General features: G+C 34.7%; 2 protein-coding genes across 8 annotated transcripts in view; both read left to right on the top strand.

Annotated features, from left to right (window-relative positions):
* The window catches only part of LOC106670390 (dual 3',5'-cyclic-AMP and -GMP phosphodiesterase 11), an 82,677-nt gene extending 74,412 nt beyond the window's left edge, over window positions 1–8,265 (top strand). For all 6 annotated transcript variants that reach the window (XM_014400682.2, XM_014400681.2, XM_014400684.2 and 3 more), the window contains 18 exons: window positions 2,042–2,265; window positions 2,544–2,694; window positions 2,765–2,872; window positions 2,982–3,119; window positions 3,509–3,619; window positions 3,703–3,806; window positions 3,945–4,008; window positions 4,092–4,226; window positions 5,284–5,384; window positions 5,446–5,545; window positions 5,600–5,686; window positions 5,759–6,036; window positions 6,105–6,192; window positions 7,206–7,306; window positions 7,369–7,510; window positions 7,572–7,646; window positions 7,719–7,802; window positions 7,899–8,265. In XM_014400682.2, coding sequence (XP_014256168.1) covers window positions 2,042–2,265; window positions 2,544–2,694; window positions 2,765–2,872; window positions 2,982–3,119; window positions 3,509–3,619; window positions 3,703–3,806; window positions 3,945–4,008; window positions 4,092–4,226; window positions 5,284–5,384; window positions 5,446–5,545; window positions 5,600–5,686; window positions 5,759–6,036; window positions 6,105–6,192; window positions 7,206–7,306; window positions 7,369–7,510; window positions 7,572–7,646; window positions 7,719–7,802; window positions 7,899–8,030 — 2,223 coding nt within the window. In that variant the 3' untranslated portion in view covers window positions 8,031–8,265. The remainder of the gene's footprint in view (window positions 1–2,041; window positions 2,266–2,543; window positions 2,695–2,764; window positions 2,873–2,981; window positions 3,120–3,508; window positions 3,620–3,702; window positions 3,807–3,944; window positions 4,009–4,091; window positions 4,227–5,283; window positions 5,385–5,445; window positions 5,546–5,599; window positions 5,687–5,758; window positions 6,037–6,104; window positions 6,193–7,205; window positions 7,307–7,368; window positions 7,511–7,571; window positions 7,647–7,718; window positions 7,803–7,898) is intronic.
* A 3,096-nt stretch (window positions 8,266–11,361) lies between these two features.
* Window positions 11,362–17,374, top strand: part of LOC106670401 (probable G-protein coupled receptor CG31760) — a 60,066-nt gene continuing 54,053 nt past the window's right edge. For both annotated transcript variants that reach the window (XM_014400701.2, XM_014400700.2), the window contains exon 1: window positions 11,362–11,598. The gene's annotated coding sequence lies outside the window, so the exon portion shown is untranslated. The remainder of the gene's footprint in view (window positions 11,599–17,374) is intronic.

The raw sequence follows: 17,374 nt of genomic DNA, 5'->3' as shown, positions 1-17,374 counted from the left end.
ATGTGGGCTTATTGTGTCTTGTTATGAAATTTTTATTTATTTAATTGCTTTGATTCTGAGTTTTTGGGATACTTCCCCCTTGAAAACATAGATTTCAATATTGTGAATGTATGTTTAAATAATAATTAACCTTTTAAATTGTTAATTAATGTTTCAACGTTCTAATGAAAGAATACCTTGACAACTTGACAAATGTGTGTTTTCTTTCTAATTGGCCTTACCTTAACCTATAGTATTTTAATGTAAAAGCAATAAATTCATTTAGAAATGTGGACTTGTTATGTCTTGTGATAAACCATTTTTTTAAATATTATTTTTATGATATATTCCGAGTTTTTGGGATTTGTGCTTAAGAAGTGTATCACAACAATAAAGTGTAAAATTATAAAATTAATTTAAATAAAATCTTTCGTGCTTATTACATTGTGTAATAAACTTTTTTTAAAAATTTATTTGCTGTTCTTTGGGAATTTTTGGAATTCTTATTTAAGAAGTGTAACAAATAACAAAAAGTGAAAAACCATAAAAATAGTTTAAATAAAATAAAATTCAGCCGAAGGTCGTGAATTTGATTCTGCTCATCGCACTTCTTTTTCATCTCAATCAAGACCTTAAATTTAAAAAAAAAAATAATTAATATGGTCAATTATGACTACTAAAACATATATTGATTAATTAAATAAAATAATTCATGCAGAATGTGTTTACATGTTTTAACAAACTTTTTAAATATTTAATTAATTGACAATAATTTTTATTTTTAATATAATTTTTCCACCAGTTTTATATTTTGCTTTGGTAGCTTTTGGACAAATGCTTGACCCCTCCTCAGTCCTCAGCCCTCTACATTAAAATTACCATATTACAAACTTAATAAACAGCCCACCAAGGATAGTCCAGTTTCACAGCCTGCACAGAATTCTTCGGCAGAATGAAAACACAATACGTTTGAGATTCTTGCAACCTGATGCTTTTGTATCTTGGCCTAAGCAAATTCGAATTTGAAAAAGAAGTCATTAAAGTCGCCATTAACCCAAGTCCTCAGGAGAGTTATTTCTGATAATTTATATTACATGCTCTTACACAATAAATGCTCTTAATTATTATTTTAGAATGACAGATCTATTACAAGACTGTCTTCAGCTGAGTTGAGCAAGAAAAGAAGTATTGCCTGTCCAACAACTATCCAAAGTCATTTCGTCAATCGAGAAAGCCAAAATGATCTGTATATGTCAGAATGAATTGATAAAAGCTCAAGTTATAAAGCAACAGAGAATCCATGCAGACATCAGTATCTTTAATGTCAGCGGCTCCTCCTAAGTTGATTATAGATTGAGAATTCCTGAGTGCAAAGTTGTTGAATCTTCTTGTCTGCTTCCTGGTTTCTTAAACTTTTCTATCAATAAGGCTTTGTGATAAATTCAAAAGGAGGGTATAGTGCTGTAACTGATGGAACTTGGTTACCTGACACAACTCGATCGCCACCCGTAACAAACAGAAAAAGTGCAGTGGCTCAGGGCGTCCTCATTATTGTTAAAAAGATGCTTATTACACAGTTGTTGGCAAACTTAGCAAACAATAAATTCATATTGTATATATTCAATGAGAATATTGTGGAGAGAGAAAGAAAGAGCACGTGCGCGCGTGTGTGGGTGTGAGTGCGCTTGTTGGTCCAAAAGATCAAAACAAAACAAAAAACTGGTGGAAAAGTTGAACAAAACAAAGAGAAATAAAGGGATATTTATGCCACAAAATACCATTGTACATGCAGAACAAGTAAATAGAATATTTTTCCTTCAAATATGAACCTATATGTCTTGTGATAAACCACTTTTTAATCATTTTGCTACATTCTGAGCTTTTGGAATTATTGCTTTAAATATGTAACAAATAACAAAAATTGCAAAACAATAATTGTTAATCTCTCATCTCACAACCAAAAATCACACATAAGCTGTATACAAAACAAAAATACCTGCCATTTCTTACTACATTCATCCAAAATTTCTTACTTGTAATTTTATAAGATTTCTTTTTCTAGGTCAAAGATATTTTTAATGAACTTGAAGTGAAATCTCTTTGTCATAAAATCCTACAAAATGTGAGCACCCTGCTGAAAGCTGACCGGGGCTCACTTTTCCTCGTACAAGGCGAGAGGCCTCAGTGCACATCGAGAGCAAACATTAAACCCGTGGGCTGTCTTCATCCTGATGATAACTCACAGAAGCCTTCCATTCCTAATCATTCTTCTGGATGTCACTCTAGGTAATTTCGGTCAAAAAGAAAACAAAAATGAGATTACTAACTATATATGCTCCCTTTTAAAATACTTTATAATAATTTATCCTTTAATCTTAAAACTTAAACGCTTAAATGTTAATCATGTAAAATAAATATAAATCTCTATTTTTTTATTTCTTCATTTCCTGAAGTTCTGTAAACTCACTGATAACTTGAATACTGATACTTTATGTGATTCACAGTGTTACGATGTGGATAATTATTGTTTTGGTTATACAGTTTTTAATGTTTTATTTTTTCAGGTGTCTTGTTTCCAAGTTGTTCGATGTCTGTTCAAGGTCGACCTTGCAAGAGATGGAATGTCAAGAAGAGATTCGGATACCCTGGGGTAAAGGTATTGTCGGTTTTGTTGCCGAAACTGGCGAAAGTGTAAATATACCTGATGCTTACAAAGTAATAACTATTTTCATTTTGTTACTTCCTCTAACAAATCTCGCGTGTTAAAATACGTTTGATTTTTCAGGATGAAAGGTTCAACCAAGAAGTGGATGCACGGACTGGTTACAGGACCCGATCACTACTTTGTATGCCTATTAAAGATCTGAATGGAGATGTAATAGGTGTTGCACAGGTAAAGTTTAATTAAATAAATAAATAAAACATAATGAAAGCTTGTTCATAAAAACTAAGAAAAATAAATAAAGTTGTACAAGAGTAACAATTAAAAATTTTTGTTACAGGTTATAAATAAAAAAGAAGATACACATTTTACACACAACGATGAAAAGATATTTTCCAGTTACCTTCAATTTTGTGGAATAAGCCTGAGAAATGCCCAACTGTATGAAAAAAGCCAATTGGAAGTGAAAAGAAACCAGGTGAATAAAACAGATAGCAAACTGTCTGTTGAAGTAGTAATAAAAAATGTTGGATAATCTAACATAGGCTTTTGTTGATTAATTACTTGTTAACAATAATTAATTTCCAACAGTTCTCAGGCTAATCTGTGAGTTGTAACCAGTTATATTTAATTTCAATCTTTTTTTTCTCCCTTGTTATTAGTAATTTTCTAGATTAATTTATTTGTGGTTCAACTCTTATTTGTTTAAATGTAATTTTAGTGAAGATACCAAAAGTAGACAATTTAAACTATTAGTAGTAGTATTTCTTAAGCTGACTTTTATCTTTGTGAAGCATGAGCTGTAAATACTATTTTTGACGACTCAAAAGTAAACATTTTCGATATTAAATTATTTTTTTAATTTAGGTCTTGTTGGATTTGGCGAGAATGATATTTGAAGAGCAAAGCACAATCGAACACATGGTATTCAGGATACTGACGCATACGCAGTCCCTCATCCAATGTCAAAGGGTTCAAGTGAGTATAATTGCTGTGTGATCTCATAGGAATAAAAAAAAAGATAATTTATTTGTCATTAATTGTAAATTCTTTTGATCTAGGTTCTTCTGCTACACAAAGCAAATCTTGGGAGTTTCTCCCGTGTTTTTGATTTTGAAGCAAATGACTTGGAGGCAGTGAAGGGGAATGAAGATGAGCGAATAAGGTGACCTCATCCAAAGCAAATGTACAGTAATCCCATGAGTCTTTTTTCAGACTCTGTTAATTCCCCCTGCAATATATCCGATCCAATATTTCGTTTCTATCTTTACTAATATTTTTTTGTGGATTTTTTCTTTTTTAGCCCATTTGAAAGCCGCTTCCCTATTAACATCGGCATTACTGGAGCCGTTGCGACATCTGGTGAGGTAAGTTTTTTTAAATTATAGTTTTATCTATGAATAAAAGAGAATTATTATGAGAAAATGTATGTGTTTTTCTCTCTCTTCAGACGATTAATATAATAAATGCCTATGAGGATTCAAGGTTTGACCCAAACGTGGATGAAGGTACTGGGTTCAGGCATAGAAGTATCTTGTGCATGCCAATCAAAAATTCTACAGGAGAAATTATTGGTGTCATTCAGGTATGTTTAGGTCCACAATTATTGTTATTGTTCCTTCAGGGGGACTGCAGTAACTAACTTGTATTTGCCACACTAGCGGTCCTGTGTTCGAATCCCAGCAATGTCTCTTTGTTTTTAATTGATAATAATATTTGAAAAAGTATTGAAAAATTTTTTGATTCCTTGTCAAACACACAAGGGTAGTTTGACGTTAAGCCCTCCCGTATGACAGGAATTACTTTTATTGTTGTTCCAAGTTTAAAAAAAAAAATAAGTCAACTTAAAGTTTAAGTCACTACTTTCGTGGTCCGCTTGACCAATTAATACATGACAATTAATTAAGGTTTTTAGTTGAGATGAAAAAAAGTTAATGGCACGAGAGGGATTCGAACCCACGACCTTCGGCTAGATACGCCGCTGCTTTACCACCTGAGCTGGATCGAGGTCACGATAGCTCAGGTGGTAGAGCAGTGGCGTATCTAGCCGAAGGTCGAGGGTTCGAATCCCTCTCGTGCCATTAACTTTTTTCATCTCAACTAAAAACCTTAATTAATTGTAATTAAAGTTTAAGTTTAGATACTTTAGAGTATGGATTGGATCCTCACTCTCTCTTTTGTAGAGAGGGGAGTCCTTCAGGGTAGAGTCCTCAGCCTGCTACTGTACTCACTACATACTGCTGGGGTGAAATGAAGTAAAATTCAGTGAAAAAAAATTCCACTCTCCACCACTCCCACTCTAACCCCCATTTTCTTCTTGATATCTTCCCAATAATCCTAGATGTCTAAAAAGACAGCTGCTCCCAGACCAGCTCACATAGAGTGCGATTTATGATTTAGGAGTATCACTGGATAGCTTCCCCTCTCGACTTTTTACTTCTTTTGTGTTATCTTGTTACTTAGGCAACTTATTGTGCTTCTCATTGCTTATTGTTCAAACTTATTGTTGCTCGCTTACTCAATAAAAAATTTAGTAATTTTTCTGAGAATCAGTTATTGTGAAAAATTAATATAATTAACCAATGTTTTGATGTTGTAAGACAAGTTCTCATTTTGAAAATCTTGTTTTGTTTGATTTTCAGTTGATAAACAAGTTCAATGAGCTCCCATTTACAAAAAACGATGAAAATTTTGTGGAGGCATTTGCAATATTTTGTGGAATGGGAATCCACAATACTCATATGTAAGTATTTTCATTCCAAGTATCAGTCGACCACAACGGAAATAATATAATTGGATTTCAGGTATGAAAAGGCTGTGATAGCAATGGCTAAACAAAGTGTTACTTTAGATGTTTTAAGTTACCATGCAACCGCAACACTGGAAGATGCTCAGAAATTAAGAGTAAGAGTATTTAATTTTTTTTTTTTTAAGAAATTTAACATTTGTAATTTCCAGGCACTCAGGGTTCCATCGGCTACAATATTTGAGCTGTATGATTTTAAATTTGATGATATTCTTCTCTCAGATGATCAAACACTCACAGTAATTATTCACCAATCATAGCATTCTACTCAACACCTGAACAAGATTATCACATGTATGCTGATTTTTTAGGCCTGTCTAAGGATGTTTCTGGATCTCGACTTCGTCGAAAGGTTCAGCATAGACTATGAGGTCCTTTGCAGGTGGTTGTTGAGCGTGAAAAAAAATTACCGGAATGTGACATATCACAACTGGAGGCATGCCTTCAACGTTGCACAGATGATGTTTTCCATCATAACCGCAACTCAATGGTGGAAGATATTCGGCGATATCGAATGCCTGGCATTGATTATTGCCTGCCTTTGTCATGACCTCGACCACCGAGGGACTAATAATTCGTTTCAAATCAAGTAATTGTAATTTCAATTAAATCTCTTTCACCTAGAGATTTAATTCTGATTGTAAGAATTGTTTATAGGGCGTCGTCACCACTGGCACAGCTTTATTCAACATCGACAATGGAACATCATCATTTTGACCAGTGTCTCATGATCCTCAACAGTCAGGTACTGTATTTCCACGTTGTTTTTCGTAATATTAAGTATTGGGCGTGTGCAAAAGTTTTTTTCTTTTCAATTTTCAGCACACAAAAAAAGAGACAAACTTTCAAAATATAATTGTACCTTATTTTTAATTCAAAACAAAATTTCCTTGCTTCTCTATGCCAATGTTCTGGTAGCAGAAATATCCCATTTTTTGTAAAAGTTAGATGAGAAAAAACCTAGAAGTACATTTTTTTTCTCCCCCTCCCCAAACGGTCCTTTGGCATTTAACATTTTTTATTCCTATGCAGGCCATGTGTTCTTCCTAGCTCCTGAGTTTTACAACGTAACCCAGAGATCCAATTTTTATTTCTATTGTCATGCAATGAATGTGCTGGAAATCTCTTTGATAATTCTGCTACAGTTATGTTGTCCTTTTCTTCCAATGGCCATTCAGTTACTATGTTATCACTATAATTTCCACATAAACTTCAATGAATGTATGCCACTATATGCCTGAGATCGAACCTGTATAGCAAGCAATCCTCTAATGAATTTCATATGCTACCATGTTGTATGTGTCAAAGTTTATTCTAGACTGAATTTTGGGATCAACTACCCCCCGTAACAATCTCTTTCATTAGTTTTTTTTCCCACCCTAGATCTAATGGGGCTTGCAGGTAATAAAGGATTGCATTTATAAGGGTGAAAGTCAAAATTTGGAAAAACTGAAAAAAGTTATGCACATACCAAATAATTACTATTAAGTAATGACATAATAAGTGATTATCAATGGTAAATCCAATAGTTTATTTTTTATTTATTTTTGATTAGAGTAGTGTGAAAAAAGTTCATAGTAAAACTTCAGTTTTGGTGTAAATGGACCAATAAACTGCTGAATTGTTGAAAAAATTCATAACGATTTTTAATCTGTATTAGTAAATAATTGCTCTCAGCTCACTTATCTTTTCACTAGTTAGTGCATTAATGTCCACTAATGTGCATCAATTTACCTGTAATAATTTATTTTATTGCAGGGTAATCAGATTCTTGCCAATCTCTCGCCAGAAGAATATTCCAGAGTTATCAAAGTATTAGAGGATGCCATATTGGCAACAGACCTTGCCGTATATTTCAGGTATGTATAGTCGTAAAAGCGATTGATTCGGCTATATTACTGATTTGTAAATGTTGAAATAGGAGGCGAGGAAAATTTCTCAATTTGGTGAACACAAACACGTACAGGTGGGAACTCGAGGAACACAGGGAGCTGTTACGAGCTATGTCTATGACCGTCTGCGACTTAGCCGCTATCACCAAACCTTGGCCAGTTGAAAAGAGGGTATGTCGAAAGGATAATTGTTCGTCGATTTTTCAGTTTTAATAATGAAAATTGATTTAAGGTGGCTGAACTTGTGACAAGGGAATTTTTTGAACAAGGTGATCTTGAGCGGCACGAGCTTAAAATTACCCCAATTGTAAGTCGAAATTAAATTATGATATTTAAAAATTGGTTTTGAAGCAATTTTCTAAATTTACTTTGTTTGCAGGATATGATGAATCGAGAAAAAGTTGACAAGCTACCTGAAATGCAAGTTGCTTTCATTGATTCTATTTGTCTTCCAATTTATGATGTGAGCTATTATTTTATTTTTATTTATTTATTTTTTAAATAAACTATTATTAAATATTATAATTATGCTGGTATCTAAACAATTTCTCATTTGTAGGCTTTTGCATTGTTGTCGGATGAGTTGGTACCGCTTCTGGAAAGATCCAAAGAAAACAGGCAAAACTGGATAAACGCCTCAGTTCAGATAAATACAGAGGGGGAGATTTCAAGTTTAAACATGCAGACGTAGCAAATCTAATGTTTTATATATATAAATTATGTGATGTTTTGTAAATTTTAAAATTAATTGTAAATATTTGTGAAAGAGGAAGATAAAAAGATGCCTTGTTTAAAGAGACAAAAAAATATGCAATGTCTTAGTTCATATAGGAATTGTGTGGACAGATAATAGAAGTTGTTTTATAAACAATTTAATCCTATGTAAAGAAATTCAAAATATAATTATTTAATCATTTTATTTAAAATTTGTGTCTTAATTTTTATTTGTTTAATTTTTTCCCCTTGTGTCATTTCTTTTTAAAAGATGATGATATTTGCAATCAGGTAACAACCGATCGATTGACACCTATAAAATTAAACATTTAAAGTAGGTAGCTTTTTTATATTAGGGTACACTTACCCAACGCATGCTACCCGACATGACCTGAAGTCTCCCAATGCAAATCCAGTGTCCAATTTTCCATAAGATTGTATTACCCTCGTGCACATCTGCCCGAGGTTACGCTTCGCTATGCAAATCCCCAATGTCCAGATTTTCATCGAGTACAGTCGAAGATAAAAGAACCAGACACTCATATTTTTATTTCAAACTGTGTATTATTGTCGTTATATTAATTACAGCATACTTATCTTAATATAAACCAAATTAAGCGAGATCAAATGTTCATTAGTTTTTATTTAAAAAAAATAAATAATTTTAATGGTATGGTAGAAAATTGATCAAAACACTGGAATACCATTTTTTGATATAATGAATTTAACTAACAATTTATTACATGGTTTTGCTCAAAATAATGCGTTAGAACAGAAGAGGCGTTTATGATACACGCTGTGTGACTAAGTGGCATGCACACTGCACACCTTACCAAAACGAGACGAGGTGTCGGGTCACGTCATGTAGCGTTGCATTGGGTAAGTGTGTTCCCTGCTTAAACCATCACAGCCACAGACACCTTCTGTGACAGTACATACCAATTGATAATACAATTAATTAAACATTAGTTGTTGTCATTTAGGTAGATATCTATAAGTAAAGTGATTCCTTTCATACAGGAGGATATAGTGTCCAACTATGCATTGGATGTCTTGGAAGAGTAAGTAGTAACAATACTTTTTTTTTATTATTAGCAATTAAAATACCATGGGTATTATAACAAAGTTCTGAACTGACATACATATGTGTCTAACAGAGGAAAAAAGTTATTGACTCTGCAACCCGCCGAATTGCAGATCAGGAACAGAAAGAATAATCTTATCTGGCAATATTTAAAATAATTGACAATCTAGAATGTCCATTTGGTCTGGGTCCCCAAACTTGGAGGCATATTATATACGCATGTACGATCTTCAAGAAAGAACGTTCATAAGAAACATTGTGATGTAAGGAAACAGTTGGCCTACATCACAAGAAACATTAATCACAAAATACTATGTAGAATTTATAACATTTGTTAATTCAATTAACCTTAAAAAAATGGTGACAATTGTTTGTACATATAATTGTGTGTAGTATATATTGTTGCAAGAGTATAAAAATTAGGCCAATTGCATAAAATGTAACTTTTATGTAAATCCTTGTATATAAATTGTTTGGAAACTTGTATTGTTGCCCCTAATCACTAAGGGGACACCAAAAATGGCGTTGGCGCGGCGCGGCGCTCATCAATCTAAGGTAAAGTGGCCAGTATTTCCAAATGGGCTTTTTTTGAAAAATTGGCATCCCAGGGATTGATACGACCACTGAAAAAAAAAATAAGGACTTGCTGATTATGTAGCACTATTTATGTGCTATTTACATATGCTTTGGTTTACTAGATGGGTAAAATAAGATAAGTTAAATTTTAGTAAACAATCACTAGATTTTACAAGTGAGATAATTGCACTACTTCATTTCTTACAAATAAAAGAAATGCGAAGTACAAGCAGGGGAAAGTATATAGACAAATACAGAGATAGGAGTATGAGTTATTCAAGTTTACAACTAGACAAGTAGAATTATCAAAATGTTGATAAAACTTTTCAAGATGTTTAACAAAGTACATTTCATTTTGGAGGAAATGGTTTCCTTCTTGATTTAAAAAAATTATAAAGTGCTTATCTCATTTGGTCAAAATTTGACTTATCCAGTTTTGACCAAGGGTGCAGATAGTATTTGGGTCCCCTATTCCGATTGTTGGAGGATTTTGGTTTGTATTTATTAGCGTGAATGTGTGATGTGAGAGGGTCAGTGACAGAATATCAAGTACCCTCAATTAGGTTAGTTGAGGTGTAAAGGGTGATAGAAGAATATCGAGTACACCACCTGATTGAATGAATTGTATGTTGATAGGAGTGAATGTATTTAAGGATGAACGTGAGTACAAATAGGTTTGCATGCATTGAGTACTGAATTGACTTAGCGATTGAAGCACCCACGCCCTGACTACAAGTAATATAAGTCTGAGGTCTGACCCCGGACTGCCAACACTTACGTGGATGATTTTCGAGTTTACCGGCAATTTACAGTAAATAGTGAAAGCTAGAATTGCCAGTGAACTAAAAGAATCGAATAGGCTCAACTTAGCATAGGCTTGTATGTAGTACATGTGCGAATTTGAAACTATATAAATCCAAATCCAAAATCTCCAATGAAATACAAGCTACAATGGTAAGAATTATTTGATGATGTGCAATATTCTGTTTTTATTGTAATTTTGGTTTTGGATTATACTCTAATTTATTTACACATACTGATACGAGAATTCTAACTTTTTTTTTGTTGATGGATGTGCTCCATGCCCGATTGAAAAATAAAGCTTAAATCTACGATTAAATGTTCTTGTCTTTTTTTTGGTTGAGAATTAATTATTCCGTTCCAGCGTGTTGACAGAATTGTCCCGCTCGTCGTTCGTACCCCAGTGCTTAAGAATGCGCTTGCGTCTCACATTTAAAACAAAGCCAAATCCAGGCCTCCTGGCCGAGGAGCCGAAATTCCATCATGTATTTTCCAAAAACAATTTTGAATCAAAGGAAAGCAGTCAAAAATGGGGCGAAATTAAAGGAAGTCGGTTCAAGTATAAGGATGTTTTGCCTGGAATAGGCACAGGGAAAGACAGGAAGAGGGGACCGGACCAACAGGTTGGACCCTTCCGATCAATACTTGTCATTATTAAAGCCCCGGACTTGGTTCCGCGAACCCGTGAATAAAGGGTGGATGTGCAATTCTTAAAGCCATTTCTATTTCCTTCTTGATATTGTCTGATTTTTACTTCTTTTTTTAACTTTTTTTATATAAGTCAATATCGACGGTTTTATGTTTAAAAATTTAAGCTCCTCGTTTAAGCTCAAGGTTTTCGGAGAAGGCGATTTTTCGCCCAATTGACCGATGGCGATAAAAACATTATCAAACGGTTTTATATATTTAAGGGGGATGTGGGACATAAGCGGGGAGACGATGTGACCGACGCTTGCGCGCACTTCTAATCCGTGATGGGCTCCGAGTACCGCAAGGCCCAGTCAGTATCCTGGCAAACGGGGAAACGGCGTTGTACCTGTCGTCGAGCCTTTCTGCAATGTATCGCCGCCCACTCACAACATAGGTCAGTGAGAACATTTTCTCCATTAGTGATGCAGGGGATGGCGATTTCCGCCCCCTGGGTTCTGGGGTGCGATCCGTTTTTTTTTCACCCCCGGCCACCGATACCAAATTTGTCGACCCCCCTCCCAAGAGGTGGTGTGCGCTGGGATTTTTTTTAAAAATAAATTGCTTAGGAAAAATGAGTGATATTGGGAATAATTTTCTATTTAATTCATGCTATAATCCACAATAATGAAGTATTTAAATGTTACACCCTTCGACCAACCTGTAGCTATTACGATTTAATTTAAAATTTACAACCATTAAGGTTTCCAAAATTGCTCACTTTTTTAATAACTGACTCGTTTCCCCAAAGCCAACCCGGCTTCATTTACAAAATGAAAAAAAAGCTTAATAGTAGACCTGCCTTAAAATTAATTTTTATACTTAAATCCTAATTCAGTTCATCCAAACTATGTATTATCATACATTTAAATATTACAGCAATTATAATTCTTTAGAACAATAAAGTGCAAATTCAATAGCAAAAAATATGTGAAAAACAGTTAAATCTTTCATTTTTTCATACCATAGTTAATAGCATAATTGTTCTGAATACAATTGTCAATACAAATACAGTCAATTTGTACATTAAATGTATTAATTAAATCCAATAAAAAAATAGACACGACCAAAAAAACTAATACATTAAAAAATCTAATATATCATAGTTGATAATATTGAAAATGTACTCCAATTGTAAATGCGGGTATTGTGGATTTGTGGCAACTTTTTCCCTGGAAAATACATAACAATACATACGAAAAAGATATTACGCCTGTTACACAACTAAAAATGAACCTTCGCGGATCGAACCGGAGAACAAATGAAAGAATGCAAGTTGGTCAGTGTTAAATCATGTTTTTCTGGCACCATTCATCATAAAACCATTTAATTTCCCGATTTTTTCAAGGTTTTCCTCATATAGTTCACGTGTTTATTTAAGAAAATGGCCTTTTTTGTGTGTGTGTGTACGCGCGTGTCTGTGTGATTTTTCATTGATCGTAATGAGGAAAATATCCACAGCTTTTTAACTGTCCGAAGATTTCCAGGAAACGGCGAGCTAATTAAACTGTTTAACTCCTTGTTAACGGATCGCCTTAATGAGGGCCAGTTTGCGGGATAGAAAAATAATGTTTTTGTAATTTATTTCACGCATATTAAGATATGCGTTTGAATTTGTTTAACAATTATAACGAACGTTATCGTATTTATGAAGTTGCAATTGTTATTTCAATTTATCTAAGGCATAATAATTTTTTTCCGAGAAAATAACATTTTTCTATCATTTTTATTCTATCTTATGAATGATGAATATCATTCGTACATAAACATTTTTACGGAAAACGTGCATAATAAAGGTGGATTTTCCCCGAGCCTAGAAAATCAAACTACTTACTCACTCTCTCTCATTCTCTCTCTCTCCTCTCTCTCTCTCTCTCTCTCTCTCTCTCTCTCTCTCTCTTTCTTTCTATCTCAATATCACTCTCGCTCGTTCTCTCTTTACTTCTTTGTCTCAACCTCTCTCTTTCTCTTTCTCTCACTCTCTGTCTTTCTATCTCTCTTTCTACCTCATTATCTTGTTCGTTCTCTCTTTAATTCTTTCTCTCAATCTCTCTTTTCTCCTCTCACTTTAACTCTTACTCACTCACTCACTCACTAGCTCTAACTACCCCTGTTTTTCTTTCATTATAGCTCTGTCTCTTTTTCACTCACTTATTTTCTCACCCTCTCGCGCTTTCACCCTCTCTTTCCCTCTTTCTTTATAGCCATCTCTCTCTCTTCTCTCACTATCTTTCTCACTCTCTCTGTTTCTCTCTCTCTTTTTTCATTTCCTCCTCTTTCTCTCTTTTTTCAATTCCTTCTCTTTCTCTCTTTTTTTCAATTCCTTCTCTCTCTCTCTCTCTCTCTCTCTTTCTCTCTCTCTCTTTTCAATTCCTTCTTTCTATCTATTTATCGCTATCTATCTATCACTATCTCTTTATCTTTCTCTTTCTCTTCATATATCACACTCTCATTCTCCCTTTCTCTGTTAAACTCTTTATCTCACTCTCTTTCTATCTCTCTCTCCTTAACGCACGCACTCTTTCCCACTCTTTTTATCTTTCTTTCTATATTTATTTCCCTCGCACACCCTTTCTCTCTTTTATCCTCCGCGAAAAGACAACCATCTATTATTCTAATATGCATTTTACTTTAAAGTTTTTGTAGAGTCCTCTTTAAAATTTCAAATAATTTATTGTAGTTACATTATTTTAACCCAAAAGTGTTATTTCAGAAATTCATTTATTTACACATTTTATAACGTTAGGTTTGTTACCATTTTACGTATGTCGTTCTACATTGAGCCTTGGGTGGGGGTTCAGTAGTCTTAATTCATGGTAACAAAGGTTGGAAACAGAAGTGGTCATTAGATAAGGGGTTATTGGCTGTAGAGAGGGTGGAATTTGTAGTATGTGCCAAGAAGGAGGAACTGATTTCTATGATTACTGCACGTATTGTCTTTCCACTTATTTGTCAGAAAGGAAAATCAACTTTTTATTGAAGAAAGAGCACATATAAATTGTTCTCCGTGTATTAATTATTATCCAAACGATATTGTCCAGTGATGAAACCCAAGGTGGAGAACAACAAAATAACCATGTTCTACACATAATGTACTGTAAAAGAAAATCGTTTTTGCCATATAGCTGCCATTTTGGTATTGGCAACAATTGAGTGTAACAAATTGAGTGCTGTCGCATCTGATGATTGATAGTTCTAAGAGGGTCTTGGAAAAAAACGGCAAAATGAATCTTGTCCAAATGGCAACCCATAACGCCTGGCAAGTTGGCAAAATGTACGAAATCACTGTGATCAAAACACGATTGTGTTGTACGAAATGAGTTGAAAAACGAATTTATGTTAATGGCAACAAACCAATTGTTGCTTTCCCCCCTCCCCTGGGAGGCCTTGTTGATGAATTTAGTTCAAGGCTTTTTAATACTTTTGTGTTTATGTCTTCACTACTTCATGTTAGAAAAGAGACAATGTTTATTTAATAAAAAAGTTGAAGAACAAAACTCTGTTACGAATGAGGATGTTATAAACCACGTTGTAATCGTTCTATCCTCTGTAGGCCGCAGTTGAACGGCTTATCCAAACATTATTCATACCAGCTATATTATAATCCTTGCTCTCGCCGCTTCCATCCGTACCAATAGTACATTGTTGTTGAGAAAAGTAAAATAAGGCGAATGAAATCCCAAAAATCATATCTACGCGCCTCTTTCCGGATATTGTATAATGTTAAATATCGCATTTTTCAACTTTTATGCCACGTTCTCGCCTTCGTTCATCTTAGAAAGTGAATCATTATTTTCACAGAGAGTAAATAACACGTGGAAGTGTTTTACCAGGGGCTTGAAGGTCATTTGTAAGTTTGTCGGATTCGAATGCAGAGCCGCTGGATTCGAACCCGAGACCTTTACCTTACAGTGATGTGCGCCGTTTCAACGCCTAAACCGTTGCGGCCACCGATGCCCCTAGTTGTACCTATTGACGAAAGGTCTAGAGAATATGGATGCGGCAAAATCCCTCCCCCATTTCCATTAATTTTTGAAGTAGGTAGGCTTTTTTGATGAAATAAAGCTTGATCAAGGTAGTGATATCACTGATAGGTCTATCCTGCATTTGACCTATGAGCATGTAAAACATTTTATTCAGGTGGAGCTCATGCTACTGAAATGGCCTAAATTCTTCATTCTTGGAATTTTTTTTTTAATAATCATACGTTATGGTTTTATCCATGGATGAGGCTATAGGTAAACGAAAGTCATTCCGTCATTCCATCGATCTGGTGGCAACAGCTCATAGTGCAGAATACCCTTGGCAGTGTAGAAAATAGCGAGAAAAACGTTTTTTGGATCCCATCGACCTGGAGGCAAACGATCAAATTGTGAACATCAGATCATAGTGCAGAATTCACTTGACAGTCTAGAAGATAGCGAGCCAATCGTCTTTTGGAGGGCGGTCAGAGTAAGGAAATTACTTAGGCTCTTCGTCAGGGGGAAGACTATTGGTGTGACTGAAAAATTTTATTCAAGGATCATTTTTCTTGACTAGGTAATATTCTATCCAACGTTGCTTAGGTTACATACTAATTTTCAGATTAAGGAAATTTCTTAGGCTCTTCGTCAGGGGGAGATATTGGTATGACTTTGCAAAATCTTTACTTAAAAATGGTTTACTTACTAATTTCCAAGGTAGAGACAGTAGATAAACGTTCTACCCATCGACCTGGAAAGAAAATGCTCAAATTGTGAACAACTGCTCATAGAACAGAAACCCTTGGCAGTCTAGAAAATAGCGAGCAAAACGTTTTTCAATGGAGGTCAGGGTAAAAAAAATTTCTAGGTTCTTTAGAGGACGTATATCGTTGTGGTCGCATAGAACTGCTTTTCAGTGCCAACGTTTCATTACAAGTTATGTATTCAAGTTATGGATGGTTCATGGAAGGGGCTTTACACATATATACATATTCTTCGACCTGAAAGCAACAACTCGCTCAAGCGCGTAGATAGCGATCAAAATGTTTTTCTGGTGGAGACCGGTATAAAGACATTTACTATCTCCTACAAAGAGGTCTGGGGAAAACCATTGTTATGACTGCCTAAAATTATCGTACCCAACACATTTTTCACCACAAGTGAAGACTGTTTATGAAGAATCTATAGAAGTGGAGAAGAAAGCTAATGAGGCACAACTGGCATAAGTTATGAACAACCGGTTTAGAATGGCCCAGCAAGTCTATCTTATGATGAATGTAAACCATCAAAGGTTTGTAAAAACAAAGCTGAGGTCTTGCCTCCCAAATTGCTCCTTATAAATCGAACGCCGAGCTTGCTTTGCTAGCAAGTTCATTTGTGATATTAAACCGCCAAATAGGGCAAATTTGAGATGGAAATTAATGTTGCTTTTAACCGTCTTTAAAGCTTAACTGGATTAAAGTTTAATATCATCTTTCATAAAAAGTAAATGTAGATATTTACCCTAGGTAGGGTCGCATTACAACCAGATCAATAACAATAACGCACTGGGAATAATTTGAAGTAGGTGGTGGCTGTCTGTCTGCGATGAACGTATATACTTCGACACTCGGTCTCCTTTACTGCGTCCGTCAACTCTCGTTGGTTGATGTTTCACTCAAACGCTTTTCGGTTAAACAACCACAGGACTTTTCAGTAAACCTGGTACTTCTTAAAATTATGCCATATACAAAAGAAAACCCTTAAAATTTAAATGAAAAGCAATGAATCAATTATATATGATCTTAGGTAAGTTTATTCTAGATGGAACAGGATTAATTAAATTGGATGTGCCATTATTTATTTATTTTTTTGTTTATTTTTTTTTTGTTTATTTTTTGATACCAGGAACTGGAAGAGTTCCCCCTGAACACTGCAGCTGTTCAGCTTATTGTACTTTATCCCTGGCTCCATTTTTGGGGGCTCACAACACGAATGTGAATTTGAGCTCCCGGTGTGCCGGTATTTTTCCATCGAAGAAACTCATGTTTGAAGTGAGTTGGGACCATATTCAGGGTCACTGAGATCTGATCCCGCCCCTTCCATTGATGAGTGTGCCGTATCAATTTCTTTCAATTGCGGCCATCGGTCCCCTTAGGCATCAGAAGAAAGTCCAGAGGCGACAGTGGGGATCGAACCCACGACTGCGGGATCTACTAGCCGAGAGTCTGA

This window comes from Cimex lectularius, unplaced genomic scaffold (genome assembly GCF_000648675.2).
Source record: "Cimex lectularius strain Harlan isolate CLEC.00 unplaced genomic scaffold, Clec_2.1 scaffold69, whole genome shotgun sequence".
Taxonomy (NCBI): domain Eukaryota; kingdom Metazoa; phylum Arthropoda; class Insecta; order Hemiptera; family Cimicidae; genus Cimex; species Cimex lectularius.
This window is presented reverse-complemented; position numbering and strand designations above follow the sequence as displayed.